At 44.0% G+C, this 15255-nt stretch overlaps 1 protein-coding gene across 1 annotated transcript; it reads right to left on the bottom strand.

Annotated features, from left to right (window-relative positions):
- Window positions 1-2835: 2835 nt before the first annotated feature.
- On the bottom strand, window positions 2836-15172 carry LOC116463714 (uncharacterized protein C1orf50). The gene is made up of 6 exons (XM_032146943.2): window positions 15042-15172; window positions 14808-14923; window positions 8789-8875; window positions 7573-7704; window positions 6721-7233; window positions 2836-2978 (listed from the first exon to the last, which is right to left on the bottom strand). The coding sequence occupies exons 1-5, from the start codon at window positions 15118-15120 to the stop codon at window positions 7048-7050; spliced, it is 600 nt and encodes a 199-aa protein (XP_032002834.1). The 5' UTR covers window positions 15121-15172; the 3' UTR covers window positions 2836-2978; window positions 6721-7047.
- Between the last annotated feature and the right edge of the window lie 83 nt (window positions 15173-15255).

Here is a 15255-nt window from a genome sequence, read left to right as displayed (position 1 = left end):
GCGAGAGGGAGGGGATAAGAGCATCTCAGAGGTGAGTTATCTTTGGCAGTTGGGCTGACAAAGTGCTACAGAAAGAAACTTTTTGGTATTGGGTAAGGATTTCAGGCACGGGTTCTCAGATAGGGCCCCATCCTCACCAGCCCACCGGAAGCGACACTGGAGCAGGGATCACTGTGAGGACCCCACAGAATATAAAAGGGCAAGGGAGCTAGGAGGTCAAGTGACACTTTGCCTCTCCTTGCAGCCAGCCCGGGAAAGAGGAGTATAAGACCGAGCATGTTCTGAGGAGAACAGCACGCAGCAAGTACTGGGCTACATGTTGTACAGACATTCTCATCATCTCACTGGAACTTCTCAGCTACCCTGAGGCTAGTGTTAGCATTCCCATCCTACAGAAGAGGAAATAGGGGATCAGACAGCTGATTCTACTGAAGAATACACCATTAATAATTAGTGGAGCTGAGACCTGAAAACAGTGATACCAAAGTCAGACCTAGGGTGTGTGAGAAACCGGGTGGAGGCAACAAAAGGTTTGCTACACACCCCAGCCTGAGTCAGGCCAGCTTCCTTTGATCATCCATGTGTTTCTCTTCATTGCTCCCTGCCATGTGACCCATTAAAGTGGCAAATCAGCCAGGCACGGTGGCTCACGCCTGTAATCCCAGCATTTTGGGAGGCCGAGGCAGGCAGATCACGAGGTCAGGAGATCAAGACTATCCTAGCCAACATGGTGAAACCCTGTCTCTACTAAAAATACACGAAAAAAAATTGGCCAGGTGTGGCAGTGCGTGCCTGTAATCCCAGCTACTCGGGAGGCTGAGGCAGAAGAATGCTTGAACCCGGGAGGCGGAGGCTGCAGTGAGCCGAGATTGCACCACTGCACTCCAGCCTGGGCAACAAAGCGAGACTCCATATCGGGGGAAAAAAAAAAAGTGGCAAATTAAAAATTGTAGCATAATGATTATACCAGCTGACCTTTAAACCAAGTTTACATTCCAGCATTAACACTTACCAGATATATAAATGTGAACAAGTTACTTTTTCTGAACCTGTTTACTAATCTGTAAAATGGGATTGTTGTCAAAATTAAATGAGATTATATGCTTGGCAGAGAGTAGAAGCTCAATTATTAGCATTATTAATCTAAGGATATGATCATACATCTATTAGCCCGGACATCCCCAAAGTTTCCTTCAGGAGAGGGGAAGGAAGCAGGGTAGCTGAGAAAGATACCCCCCTAACAGAAGTTTCTAGCTTCCCTCATTCAGGATCTCACAGAAGTACAGAACACGAACAGTAAGTGAGGCTACTTATGCTTGTGCTAATATGGTAGCCAGAAGCCACATGTGAAAGGTGGCTAGTCTGAACTGAGATGTGCTGTAAGTATAAAATACATACCAAAGTTTGAATGCTTAGTTTAAAAAAGAATGTACGATAATTTTTTAATTTGTTGAAATGCTAATAGTTTGGATATGTTGGGTTAGATAAGATGTATTTATTTATTTTTTTGAGACAGGGTCTCACTCTGTCACCCACGCTGGAATGCAGTGACATGATCATGGCTCAAAGCAGCCTGGACCTCCCGGGCTCAAGCAATCCTCCCACCTCAGCCTCCCAAGTAGCTGGGACCACAGGCACATGCCACCATGCCTGGCTAATGTTTTCATTTTTTTTTTTTTTTTTTTTGAGACGGAGTCTCGCTCTGTCACCCAGGCTGGAGTGCAGTGGCGCAATCTCGGCTCACTGCAAGCTCCGCCTCCCGGGTTCACGCCATTATCCTGCCTCAGCCTCTCTGAGTAGGTGGGACTACAGGCGCCCGCCACCACGCCCGGCTAATTTTTTTTGTATTTTTAGTAGAGACGGGGTTTCACCGTGGTCTCGATCTCCTGACCTCGTGATCCGCCCGCCTCAGCCTCCCAAAGTGCTGGGATTACAAGCTTGAGCCACCGCGCCCGGCCTTTCATTTTTTGTAGAGATGAGATCTCCCTATGTTGGCCAGGCTGGTCTTGAACTCTTAGGCTCAAGCGATCCTCCTGCCTCAGAGTTCCAAAGTGCTGAGATTACAGGCATGAGCCACTGCACCCGGTGATAAAATGTATTCTTAAAGTTAATTTCACTTTTTACTTTTTGATATAGCTACTGGAAAAATTTAGATCACACATGTAGCTCACATTATATTTCTATTAACTGCATTGACTTGGATCCTTTGCAGGATATAGGTGCAGAGCTGCAGATGTCCATCCATTGATTTATTCTTTTTTTTTTTTTTTTTCGAGATGGAGTCTCACTCTGTCGCCCAGGCTACAGTGCAGTGGTGCAATCTTGGTTCACTGCAACCTCCGCCTCCCAGGTTCAAGCAATTCTCGGGCCTCAGCCTCTTGAGTAGCTGGGATTACAGGTACCTGCCACCACACTCAACTGATTTTTATATTTTTAGTAGAGATGGGGGTTTTACCATGGTGGCCAGGCTGGTCTTGAACTCCTGACCTCAAGTGATCTGCCTGCTTTGGCCTCCCAAAGTGCTGGGATTACAGGCATGAGCTACCATGCCTGGCCCACTTATTCATTATTAAGAGTATTTATCATGTGCCAGGCACTATTTTAGATGCTAGAGACAGCAGTAAACAAGACAAAGACAGTCTCTGTCCTCACAGAACTTATAATCACAGAACTTATAAACAGAAGCAAAACATAAATCATTTCTGGTTGTGCCAAGTACTGCGGAAAACAAAGCAGAATCAGAACCACTTTAATGTGAGAAGGGCTGGTATTTCTGATAGGGTCATCGGGGAAGTGGTATTTCAGCAGGGACCTAAAGAATGAGAAGACACAAACCTGCAAAGATCTTGGAGGCCATGCTCCAAGCAGATGAAACAGCAAATGTAAATGAGCAGCAGTGAGCTTGGTGTGTGGGAAGAACAGCAAGATCAGCAAAGCAGGAACATGCTGAGTCCTGAGAGTGGCAGATCACACAGAATCTAGGGAAGAAATGAGAAATTCTGGGATTTTTTTCTTAACAGAGGTGTTGTGATCTGGCTTGTAGTTTTTTGTTTTGTTTTTTTTTTGAGATGGAGTCTTGCTCTGTCACCCAGGCTGGAGTGCAGTGGCGCGATCGCCGCTCACTGCAAGCTCCGCCTCCCGGGTTCACGCCATTCTCCCGCCTCAGCCTCCCGAGTAGCTGGGACTACAGTTGCCCGCCACCACGCCCGGCTAATTTTTTGTATTTTTAGTAGAGACGAGGTTTCACTATGTTAGCCAGAATGGTCTCGATCTCCTGACCTCATGATCCGCCTGCCTCAGCCGCCCAAAGTGCTGGGATTACAGGCGTGAGCCACTGCGCCCGGCTTGTTATGATTCTTTTATGTAGCTTTAAGAAAGAAAAAATGCCACTTAAACTGTGACATGCCACTGACTTTTAGAAGTGTCCAAGTTTGACAGACACCAAAATGTGGGGGGGGGGGGGGGAAGTACACCTTGTAATTGGTGAAATACAGGCCCTCTCATTCTACCACTACTTAATTCAGACTCCCATCATCCCTTGCCTTGATTAGGGATGGAAGCTCCTGTCTTGCCTCTAACCAGCCTCTGCTCCCGATATTACCAACCTCCCCAAATCCTTCCATTAGTTCTTCTCCCATAGTCCCCAGTCCACATTCTCCTGTTTAACTGCCTGCGATTCCCCAAATGTCGTATCAATTCTGGTCAATGTCCCTTCCATGTTATTTTTTGTCTGGAATGTTTTTTCCTCCCTGTCTTCATCTATCTCCTAGCTTTTAGACACAAGGATTTTCTAGCCAGGACATATCTCACTCCACCCCTCCTCATTGCCAGGACTGCTTTGATTGATATGGCTTAAATGGATGTCACTTTCTTCATTCACAAATAAACTCCATCCAAAAATGAACCTCACCCCAACCCCCAAAAGACAAACTTCCTATGAAAGGGCAATTGGAGCCTCCAGAAAGTTCTTACTTGTATGGTTTTCAACACCAAGCAGGCATCAGCTCCTCCAAGAGTCTTCCCAAATTCTCCAAGCTCAATAAGGAACCCCTCCCCGGAGCTCCACAGTATTCCATGCATACCTCTATCACACCCCTTCTTAGAGCATCTTGTAATTGTTAACTTGTTTCCTTCCCTACTATACTGTGAGCTCCTTGGAAATCGTGATTTCTTATTCAGCTCTATTATTCACCAGAACCTGGAACCTGGAAGGTACTTAAAACTAATGAAATTATCACGTGAACAGATGGATGGGTAAATGAAAAGTGATTACCGTATATAATCACTGGGTCCTAGTTTCACATTCTGAGGTGCCCCAAATCACCTCACATTGCCACTAGCCCTTCCCAAGTGTGGTAACTGGCTTAACCAGGAAAGAGCAATGACACCCCTTGGTGGTCAGTGCAGGGAGGACATTTTACTGAATGGAAGGAAGTTTCTCTCTTTTCAATCACTGCTCTCCCACTCTTGAGGTTAGGAAATGTCAAGAGTGAGGGAGATTTGCATTTTCAAATGATCAAGCTGATGACTGCATGCAGAATGGATTGGAGAGGGGATACAGGGGGAAGCAGGGATGCCAGCTGGGAGGCTGTCTTGTCAGAGTTGAGAGTCAAATGCAGATCTGTGACTTTGATACCATCACACTTAACCACTTTGTAATATTGCCTTTTTTACCTAGAATTTTCCTTTCTTCTTCTCAACTGAGCACTGTGGCAGATAGATTCTAGGATCTGTTCAATGATTCAGTGATGTCTGCCTTCTGGTATACATGCCTTTGTATAACTCCCTCCGTTGAATATGGGCTGGCCTAGTGACTTGCTTCCAACCAACAGATTACAGCAAAGGTGATGAAATGTCACTTCTGTGATCAGGCTACATGAGACTGTAACTTCCATCTGGCTAGCAGCCTCTAATCCTTGTTTACTTTGCTTAAGAAAGCTGCCATGTTATAGAGGCTCATGTGGCAAGGAAGTGAGGGCAACCTCTAGCCAACAGTCAGCTAGTGGAACCCCTGAAGCCAGCAACCCTTGAGGAATTGAAATTCTGCCAACAGGCCAGGTATGGTGGCTCAAACGCCAGCACTTTGGGAGGCTGAGGCAGGTGGATCATGAGGTCAAGAGATAGAGACCCTCCTGGCCAACATGGTGAAACCCTGTCTCTACTAAAAATAAAAAAATTAGCTGGGCATGGTGGCGTGCGCCTGTAATCTCAGCTACTCAGGAGGCTGAGGCAGGAGAATCGCTTGAACCAGGAGGTGGAGGTTGCAGTAAGCTGAGATTGAGCCACTGCTCTCAGGCCTGGCAACACAGCGAGACTCTGTCTAAAAAAAAAAAAAAAAAAGAAAGAAAGAAAGAAAAGAAATTCTGCTAACAATATAAATGAGCTTAGAAGCAGATCCTTCCCTAGTCAGGCCTTCAGATAAGAACAGCCCTGACCAATAACTTGATTTCAGCCTTACAGGGTTTCAGAGAAACCGTGGAGCAGAGGACCCAATGAAATGGTGCCTGAACTCCTAACCTGTAAGCTCTGAAATAAATAGGTGTTGCTTTAAACCATTAAGTTTGTAGTAATTTGTTTATCTGTAACTAATAAAGCACCAATTCAAAATGTGTCATCATCATGAAGGTCAGAACCTTCTGAAAACCTGGGAAACTTTCTGTAGTCAGAATCCACTACTGTACCACTAATGTCTCTTCCCTCCGGCTCTGCAGCACCCCAGCAAAAGACCTCTGCAGCTGAGTCCAAAGAGCATTCCCATGTGAACCGAGCAACCAAGTATCATCTGAGTGAGCTTGTTACATTCTAACCCCATCCTGTGCTAGGCCTTAGGTGGACCATTTACAGCTCACAAGAAATGCAGTTTATAAGGAAAGATCATGAATGGGGAGGGAGAGGGCGGGGGAGGGTATTACCAAGCCCATCAGCATCAGGAACATCCATTCCCAGAGAGAAATTTGGCCAACTGTCAGTTCAAGTACACATCTCTCCCTCCTTTTACAGCATATTACAATAGATTATAGCCATGCTAAATAATCCATAAACTCAGCTAATTCCACCAAACAGATAGGAAAGAAGGTAGAGTCCTACAAAAGCCTAGTCAGAATAATAACTACAGTAATTTTGCCAAAACCCTGTTAATTTCTTGAATAATTCTGGTCAAAATGAATTTCAATCTGAGTTAAGTCACAGTCAACAATTTGGCTGTTCTTGTTTCTCACTCTACTGCCTTACTCTCTTCCACAGTGTTAAGTAGCCATTTAAATGGGTTTGTTCTGCTGCAGGTGGCTGAGCCTGGGATCTCCTCCTTGGGAGACTACACAGTGGATTCTATAATGATTAGTGGCAGCATCTAATGTCTCTTCCAAGTCTAAAATTTGTGAGTTTCAAAGTTGACTCTCCCCAAACCTGGCCTTTGCTGCCTCAGATTCTTAATCACTCTAGCAAGGCAGAGAGAGCAAAAGGGGCAAGACAAACCTCATCAACAGCACAGAAATCCCAGAATCACACACTCTCTGGCCCAGCCAAGCCAAGTGTTTTTTTGTTGTCGTTGTTTCTTGTTTTTTTTTTTTTAAATCACCCTCCATTACCCAACATTCTCGTTCCCAGATGAATTTTAAACTGTAGTTGCACCAACTGTGAGACAGCCTCAACCCCAATGTTAAATACTACCAGATATATATATATATATAAACAGTTCTCTCTGGAAAACGATCCACCAACCTTTTTATGGGAAGAAGGTCTTCTCTAACACTTTAACTTAAGGGAAGAAGTGATGGAGAGGAAGAAGGAAAGTACATTGGCCAATACTCTGAAACTGACTGACTTGGGTATCTGTGGTCCAAAGAGGATCCCGAAAGACAGTGACTCTGTCTCAATGATTATTACGATCCCAATTAAAAGTCATAATGACAACATTTACATTCACACAGGGTCTCTTTCCAAGAAGTTTGTGATTCACCTACATGTCCTCAATTCTCAAGGCAACAATGGGGGCAACAAGGAAGTTGACAGCCAGGTCCTGTGAGAGCTGTTTGTCAGAGCCCACTCTCAGTGAGTCAGTCCCTGGAAGTTGGGTTCAGTGCATGGAGGCAGGGCCACTGACTGGCTTAGCAACTTGTCCATCATGCCGATTTTAGCATCTTGCTTCTCAATGTCCTCATACGGAGTCCAGGACAAGTCATGCTGTAGTTTGTAGGCACCAAGGAAGTCATGTGGACAACTTGTCCCCCATTCCTAGAGAAGGCAAAGGAGGCAGTTCCCATCAGGGTGGGTTGTAAACAAACTGAGCTCATTTCCTAATCATGCCACAATCTCTTTTTTGGCTTTTCACTTCATACTAGTCAGAACAACCTTTGGAAAGCAGTTACCTTACACATCAGATCCCTCCCTTAATCAAGAAAATGAGTGAAATAATTTAAGCACAGGTATATTTTTTAGAGTCATGTCTGGGCTCACATCACCCCCAATTTTCTAAGAAACCATATACCAATCCACATGTCTACATTTTCACACATATACCAAGAATTTCTCAGAGGCTGGAGTGGATTTTTGGACAAACAATGTAGTTCTTACCTTTGGAGAAATGATGGAAAAATACTGCTGACCACTCTCCCGTTTATAGAGGTAGTAAATGTTGCCAGGTTTTTTCACTATATTACAAGCTACATGGTGCAGGTTGGCATCTCTGTGAGCATCTTCCAGTACCTATGAATCACAGATACGTAACAAATTAGGTATTGGAGATAACAGGCACTCACATTTGGTGATCATCCAATTAAAATTTGGAAACCATTCAATGCTTAGGATCTTGCTCCCCCATAGCAATGAATCACTTCTGAGATCCAGATTATTCTGAAGAAACAAAAATTAGACTATGATGCTATGCTGTAAAGATGCCTTTAGAAAAATTATATTTTAAGCCAGGCACAGTGATTCATGCCTGTAATCCTAGCACTTTGGAAGGCCATGGCAGGTGGATCACTTGAGTTCAGGAGACCAGCTTGGGCAACATGGCAAAACCCTGTCTCTACTAAATATACAAAAAATTAGCCAGGTGTGGTGGCATATGCCTGTACTCCCAACTACTTGGGAGGCTGAGGCTAGAGGATCACTTGAGCCCAGGGGGCAGAGGTTGCAGTGAGCCGAGACTGCACCACTGCAGTCCAGCCTGGGTGATACAGTGATACCCTATCTCAAAAAAAAAGATATTTCAAAATGTTGAGCATTAATGACCCTGGGTAATTTTTAAGTTTCTTTCCTATTTTTCTGTGCTAAGTACATTTCTTTTATAAATGAAAACATATTCCCCTGTTAAAATGCTTTACCTCATGAAACCTTCTCCTGGAAAAAACAAAACAAGGGAGGCTGAGGCAGGCAGATCACCTGAGGTCAGGAGTTCAAGACAGGCCTGGCCAACATGGCGAAACCCCATCTCTACTAAAAATACAAAAGTTAGCCAGGTGTGGTGGCGGGCACTTGTAATCCCAGCTACTCGGGAGGCTGAGACAGGAGAATCGCTTGAACTGGGGAGGCAGAGGCTGCAGTGAGCTGAGACCGTGCCACTGCACTCCAGCCTGGGCAACAAGAGCAAAACTGTCTCAAAAACAAAGAAACAAACAAACAAAAACGTATACTTAACCTCTTAAACTTATTTTTCTATTTTACTCAACACCTCTACATTTCTAGGAGGTATTAAAGACATAAAAAGTCATAATGATTATAAACAAGTTCAGCCAGCCCTGAGAACTAAATAAAGAAGATGAAAGCCTGTCTAACAGTCATTCCTTACCTTCCTGGCTTGTTCTTGCAAATGCTGGATTTGCTCAGCTATGACTGTCAGCTTGTTGGTGGCATTTGCTCGGATGAATTCATCAGCCTACAGGTGAAAAAAAACTAAACTGTGGGTTGAAAGAGGAGAAGACTTCTATGATGTTCTTATCTTGATCCCAGGGTTATGTTAATATTTTGCTTCTGCCTAAAATATTTTTCCCATTCTCGCCACTGCCCCATAGCCTCCCACTCATCCGAAGCCCCACTCAGATAGCACTGTCATGAGAAGGCCACCCTGACATGACTCCATCACAGAGTTAAGTGCTCTCTTCTATTTCCCACAGCTTTCCACCCCTTCACTATGAACTGCAGTTACACTGAACTTCTTTGGTTCTCCAACATGCCTTCTTTCTCTCTCTCTCTCTCTCTCTCCTGCTACCAAATATACTGAATATATCCTCTCCTCCAACCAATCCATTTTTCCTCCTGCTCTTTACCTAACAAACACCACACATTTCTCAGGTCTCCATTTTCTCATGTTTAAACACTTGTGAAATCAGGGATGGATTTTAAATAATTAAAAGACACTTGTGATCTGGCCCTTATCATCTGCTAAGGTAGAAATCTAGATACACATAGAAAGTATTTGGGTTTTTCTGTGTGACCCCCACACCCCCAGAACTGAGAAAGTATGCGTTAATCTGACCATTTCCACAGTTATTTACATCACAACTACTTAAATTTTAACTTATATGTGCATTTCTAATTATTACTGAAAACGTATTTTAAAAGACTGCATTATGATGCGGACCTGAAACAGAGTTATAATGTACACACAAGACTGCCTGTCATGTGCCACAAAGTGCAACTGAAGGCAATGGAAATTTTTTTTTTTTTTTCAGACAGTTTTCGTTCTTATTGTCCAGGCTGGAGTGCAATGGCCCAATCTCGGCTCACTGCAACTTCTGCCTCCTGGAGTCAAGTAATTCTCTAACCTCAGCCTCCCGAGTAGCTGGGATTACAGGTGCCCGCCACCATGCCCAGCTAATTTTTGTATTTTTAGTAGAGGCGGGGTTGCACCATGTTGTCCAGGCTGGTCTCAAACTTCTGACCTCAGGTGATCTGCCCACCTCGGCCTCCCAAAGGTCTAAGATTACAGGAGTGAGCCACTGAGCCCAGCCAGGGCATTTCTTAAAATAGATCAAATTCTCAAAGCTAGGAGAGACTAATGTGACGAATTCATGTGCCGGGAAGGATTACCACTCAGGCAATAGAAATCTGTCAAAAACTTCCACCTTACTTTTAAGAAAAGCTGATTATACACAATTAAGGTAAAGAAATGAGGAGATTAAACTAGAACTTGAACTAAGAAATATTAAAGAGAATTTGCTGGTTAGTTTAGGAGTCTTAAGGCAAAGTTCAGGTATAAACCAGTGTTATGAGTGAACAGAAACCATACAAGTAAACTGAGTCATTTATCTGTCCCACAGGTGTATATTAGGCAGCTACTGTGTGTCAGACACCACACTAGGCACTGAGTGTACTGGCAAACAGGAAAGAGAAGTCCCTGCCTCTGTCAAGATGGCAAGTCAAGTCTAATACTGTTCAACAGAAATATGAGGCAAGTCGCATATAAAATTTTAAATTTTCTAGTAGCCACGTTAATAGTAAATTAATTCTAACAATACCTTTTTTTTTTTTTTTTTTTTTTGAGGCAGAGTCTCGCTCTGTCACAGAGGCTGGAGTGCAGTGGCTCACTGCAACCTCCACCTCCCGGGTTCAAGCGAATCTCGCACCTCAGCCTCCTGAGTAGCTGGGACCACAGGCATGCATCACCATGCCCCGCTAATTTCTGTATTTTTAGTAGAGATGGGGTTTTGCCATGTTTGCCAAAACTCCTGGCCTCAAGTGATATGCTGCCTCAGCCTCCCAAAGTGCTGGGATTACAGGCATGAGCCACCGTGCTCAGCTAATACATTTTACTTAACCTAATATATCAAAAACATTTTCATTTTAACATGTAATCACTATTTGTAAGTTGTTAATGAAATACTTTGCATTTTTTGTTTGTTTTTGTTTCTTTTTTTGGTCCTTCTCAGTCTAATCCATATTTTGCATTTGATATTAAGCCTTCAAAATATAGTGTTTATTTTGTACTCACAGCACATCTCAATTTGGATGCTAAATTTTCAACAGAAATACTTCATCTGTATTTAAAGTTAATAAAATTTATATGTGAAAAAGTTGATTCACATACTCAAATTGTTCTAATATACTTGAGTTCCAATAATTGAAGTAATTATCATGTTTTTTAAATTCAAATTAATTAAAATCAAATAAAATACAAAATTTGGTTCCTCAGCCACACTAACAACATAACACAAGTGCTTAACAGACATAATGTTGCTAGCGGCTACCTAAAGCACAGCTCCAGTGAGTAATAGATACCAAAAAGTAAAGATGATTAAAGCTAATATTATATGTACTCATAACAATGCACTATTATGAAGGAAATAACCATAATTATGTCGTAGAAGCAGGTTAAAGATAACACGAGTTAAGTAAAAAAGCTACTTCATTTTTATGAAGTTTAATAATAGGGAGTGGTGGGGAATTGGAAAGTATATGTAGCCTAGAGGTATTTGAATTCAATTTAATAATACTGTCATTTGGATGGGGTAGGGTACGGTCTTCTTCAGACAAGAAGGCCTCACTAAGGATGTAACATTTGACTTGGGTCTAAATGAAAGGAGAAGACCGACCATGCAAAAAGCTGGAAAAAAAAAAGTTCACAGGCATTTGAGGCCAGTGCAGCTGAAGAGTAGTTAGTGATGGGCAGTGTGTAGAACAGGGTTTAAAAAGAGAGCAGAGACCAGATTGTGCAGTCTTGTAGCCCTTGGTAAAAGAATTTGCGTTTTGTTCCAAGAATGAAAGGCATGGTGGCTCACACCTGTAATCCCAGCACTTTGGGAGGCCGTGGCGGGTGGATCACCTGAGGTTGGGAGTTTGAAACCAGCCTGACCAACATGGAGACACCCTGTTTCTACTAAAAATACAAAATTAGCCAGGCATGGTGGCACATGTCTATAATCCCAGCTACTTGGGAGGCTGAGACAGGAGAATTGCTTGAACTCGGTAGGCGGAGGTTGCAGTGAGCCAAGATGGCGCCATTGCACTCCAGCCTGGGCAACAAGAGTGAAACTCCATCTCAAAAAAAAAAAAAAAAAAAAAAAAAAAGAAAGAAAGAAAGGAAGAGCCATATATGGCCAAGGAGAGAGTAGGTATTTCTAGAGCTAAGGTAGTTCCAGGTTAGGGGTGGCCTTATAATAACCCTCCCTTTTCTTAAGGTGTTAGCAGTAAATCTCATAAACAAAATTTGAATTTATATTTTGAAGAGTTAATATAAAATGCAAAATATGGATTGGGCTGAGGAAAAAAGAAACAAAAAACACAAAAAAATGCAAAATATTTCATGAACAACTTAAAAACAAAAGAGCCTCATAAAAAAGAAAGGAAGGGAACAGTACCTATAACTACTAAGCACTAACCCTGGCCTCAACTACTCTGAGACCCTTTACATTCATCTCATTTACTTCTCACAACACCTTTATGCAGTTGGAGATGATAACCTCACTTTCTCATTTTAGCAATTAAGACTCACAGACATGAGGCAACCTGTCCAAGGTTTCACAGATAATAAACAGCAAAGGATCTGAACACAGGTCAGATTCCAAAATTCATGCCTTAATACCAGGCCTCCTGAGCTTTCTGAACACACACTAATACCTGGGTCAGTCCTGCTAAAAAAGTACTTTTTTTTTTTTTTTTTTGAGACGGAGTCTCACTCTGTCACCCAGGTTGGAGTGAAGTGGCACAATCTCCACTCACTGCAACATCTGCCTCCCAGGTTCAAGTGATTCTCCTGCCTCAGCCTCATGAGTAGCTGGAATTACAGGCGTCTGCCATCATGCCCGGCTAATTTTTTGTATTTTTAGTAGAGATATGGTTTCACTATGTTGGCCAGGCTGGTCGTGAATTCCTGATCTCGTGATCCGCCCGCCTTGGCCTCCCAAAGTGCTCGGATTACAAGCGTGAGCCACCGCACCCAGCCCACCACCCTTTTTTTTTTTTTTTAGACTTGCTCTGTCACCCAGGCTGGAGTGTAGTGGTGTGATCTTAGCTCACTGCAACCTCTGCCTCCCAGGTTCAAGCAATTCTCCTGCCTCAGCCTCCAGAGTAGCTTTGGACTACGGGCACACACTGCCATGCCCAGCTAATTTTTTGTATTTTAGTAGAGACAGGGTTTCACCATGTTGCCCAGGCTGGTCTCCAACTCCTGAGCTCAGGCAATCCTCCGGCCTTAGCCTCCCAAAGTGCTAAGATTACAAGCGTGAGCCACCACGCCCAGCCTCATTTTTTTTTTTTTAAGAGTCTCACTCTGTCACCAATTCTGGAGTGCAGTGGTGCGATCTCAGCTCACTGCAACCTCTGTCTCCTGGGCTCAAGCGATTCTCATGCCTCAGCCTCCCAAGTAGCTGAGACTACAGGCATGAGCCACCACACCTTTTAGTAGAGATGGGGTTTCACCATGTTGGCCAGGCTGGTCTTTAACTCCTGACTTCAAATGATCCACCCACCCTGGCCTCCCAAAGTGCTGGGATTACAAGTGTGAGTCACGGCACTGGCCAAAAAGTACATTTTAGATAGTAAATATGTTTGATTCAATTTGTTTGTCTCTAAAGTTTTTTTTTCTTCAGCTTCTCAAATACAGATTGTATTGGGGGAAACAGAGGCAGCATCATAATGCATCCTCTGTATTTCACAAGATTATAGGATGAAAGACAAAAACTATGTTCTTTCTTCCATCTGTTCAGGCCATTGTAATAAACATGATAGTCATTCAATAGCACATGAATATGTTGTGTGCACAAGATTCTGTCCCTACCAACCTCCCTCCCAATAAATCTGATTAACTAGATGCATATTCTCTTAATCCATAAAAGTTGCACTTTGCTCCCCAGCTCTTCAAAAAGAAGAAAGCCAAGTTTTGAATTAAAGGAGCTTTCCTGCATATCTGAATTTTTCTTAATTTTAAAAGAAAAGGATTCGAAGGATTTCTAGGATTATTGAAAAAAAAAAAGAGATGTGAGGGAATTTGAGCACATTAAATAATTTTGAGCAAAGCAAAGACCTTGGAACATAATCAAGGCCAAATCCGCTAGTGTATACAGGGATAAGGGGCCATCATAATCTTTAAAACAGCAGGATCCTCCATCTGTGCACACTGAAGAGGGTGTACAACTGGAAGTCTTGAGAAGAGATAAGAAGGAATCTGGTTTTTCATTGAACAATGACAAAACTTTAGATCTTGGAGCTCTCCTACTTCAAACCTTTCACTTCACGGATAAAACAGTTGAGGTCCAGAGAGAAGTAATCTGCCTTAAGTCGCACTGCAAGTTAGTATCAAAAATGGGATTAATACTCATGTGTCCAAACTTCCAGTGTTTTTTCCATTATTTCACATTTCCTCCTTATTTGACTTATTTTGGCCATCCATATATAAACACTGGACTTGGGAATACTGTGTTTAATGAGGACTAAACTTGGAGTCCTTGCCCTGCTAGAAGTTTAAACTCTCAGATAACAAAGATCTTATGGGAAGCAGCTTAAAATAAGCGGACCTTGAAACTTCCCGGGGAACTTTTCTTTGTGTCAAATGGGAAGAATAACTCTGTACTGCCTACCTCACAAGGCTGTCCTAAAGTGCAAATGAAATAATGAACACTAAAGTGTTGTGTAAACCTTCCCACGAAGGAAGATTATGGGCACTCAAGTTGCAGTTAGAGGAGCCTTTGGTCCCAGAAGGTCATTCGAATCAGGCCATCGACTCACAACGACAGTCGGCTTTACTCGTCTGTAAAATGGAGACAAGAGCAAATGCCACCCCCACCACAGGTGGTAGTGAGGTCTGAGCCGAAAGACGCAGAGCACAACGTGAACGAAGACGGTTATTCGCTGCCCCGGCCGCGCCTCCTCACCTTCTGCACCTGCTCTGCGAGCGCCACGAGGTCTAAGGGGTCCCCGGCCCGGTGGGTGTGGTAGGGGCTCACCAGGGCCAGGCCGCCGGGGGTCGGGGTGAGCTCCACCAGGGCTCCTGCGACACACACCCAGGAACACAAGCCGTGAGCTCCCGCCGTCGGCCTCCCGCGGAGCCCCGAGACCGGCTGCCTCGCGGGGGCTGACTTCCCCCTGCTGACTCCCGCCCCGCATACCTCCCTGGCCTGCAGCTGGCGGCGCTCCTTGCCTTTCAAGGACCCCCTCGGTCCGCCCCGGCGCGGCGGCGTCCTCCATGACAGCGCCTTATCCTCCCCACTCCCTGGCCTGTGCGAGTCGGAAGAGCCTGCGCGTAAAGGCGCGTGGGCGGAGCTTCCGTCTTGTCTACTGGGCGTCAGTTCGCCTGAGCAAGGCCTGAGCTCGGAGGCGGGG

Source organism: Hylobates moloch, unplaced genomic scaffold (assembly GCF_009828535.3).
Source record: "Hylobates moloch isolate HMO894 unplaced genomic scaffold, HMol_V3 SCAFFOLD_54, whole genome shotgun sequence".
NCBI classification, from domain to species: domain Eukaryota; kingdom Metazoa; phylum Chordata; class Mammalia; order Primates; family Hylobatidae; genus Hylobates; species Hylobates moloch.
Note: the sequence above shows the minus strand (reverse complement) of the source record. Positions and strands in the feature narration are given on the sequence as shown.

Bases quoted from the DNA above. Each gene is read 5' to 3' on its own strand.
- LOC116463714 (XM_032146943.2), bottom strand. From the start codon at position 15,120: ATGGAGGACGCCGCCGCGCCGGGGCGGACCGAGGGGGTCCTTGAAAGG. The intron at 14,924-15,041 runs GTATGCGGGGCG...TGTGTGTCGCAG, and splicing joins GCCAGCTGCAGGCCAGGGAG to GAGCCCTGGTGGAGCTCACC. The intron at 7,234-7,572 runs GTAAGAACTACA...TGCCTTCTCTAG, and splicing joins TTTCCATCATTTCTCCAAAG to GAATGGGGGACAAGTTGTCC.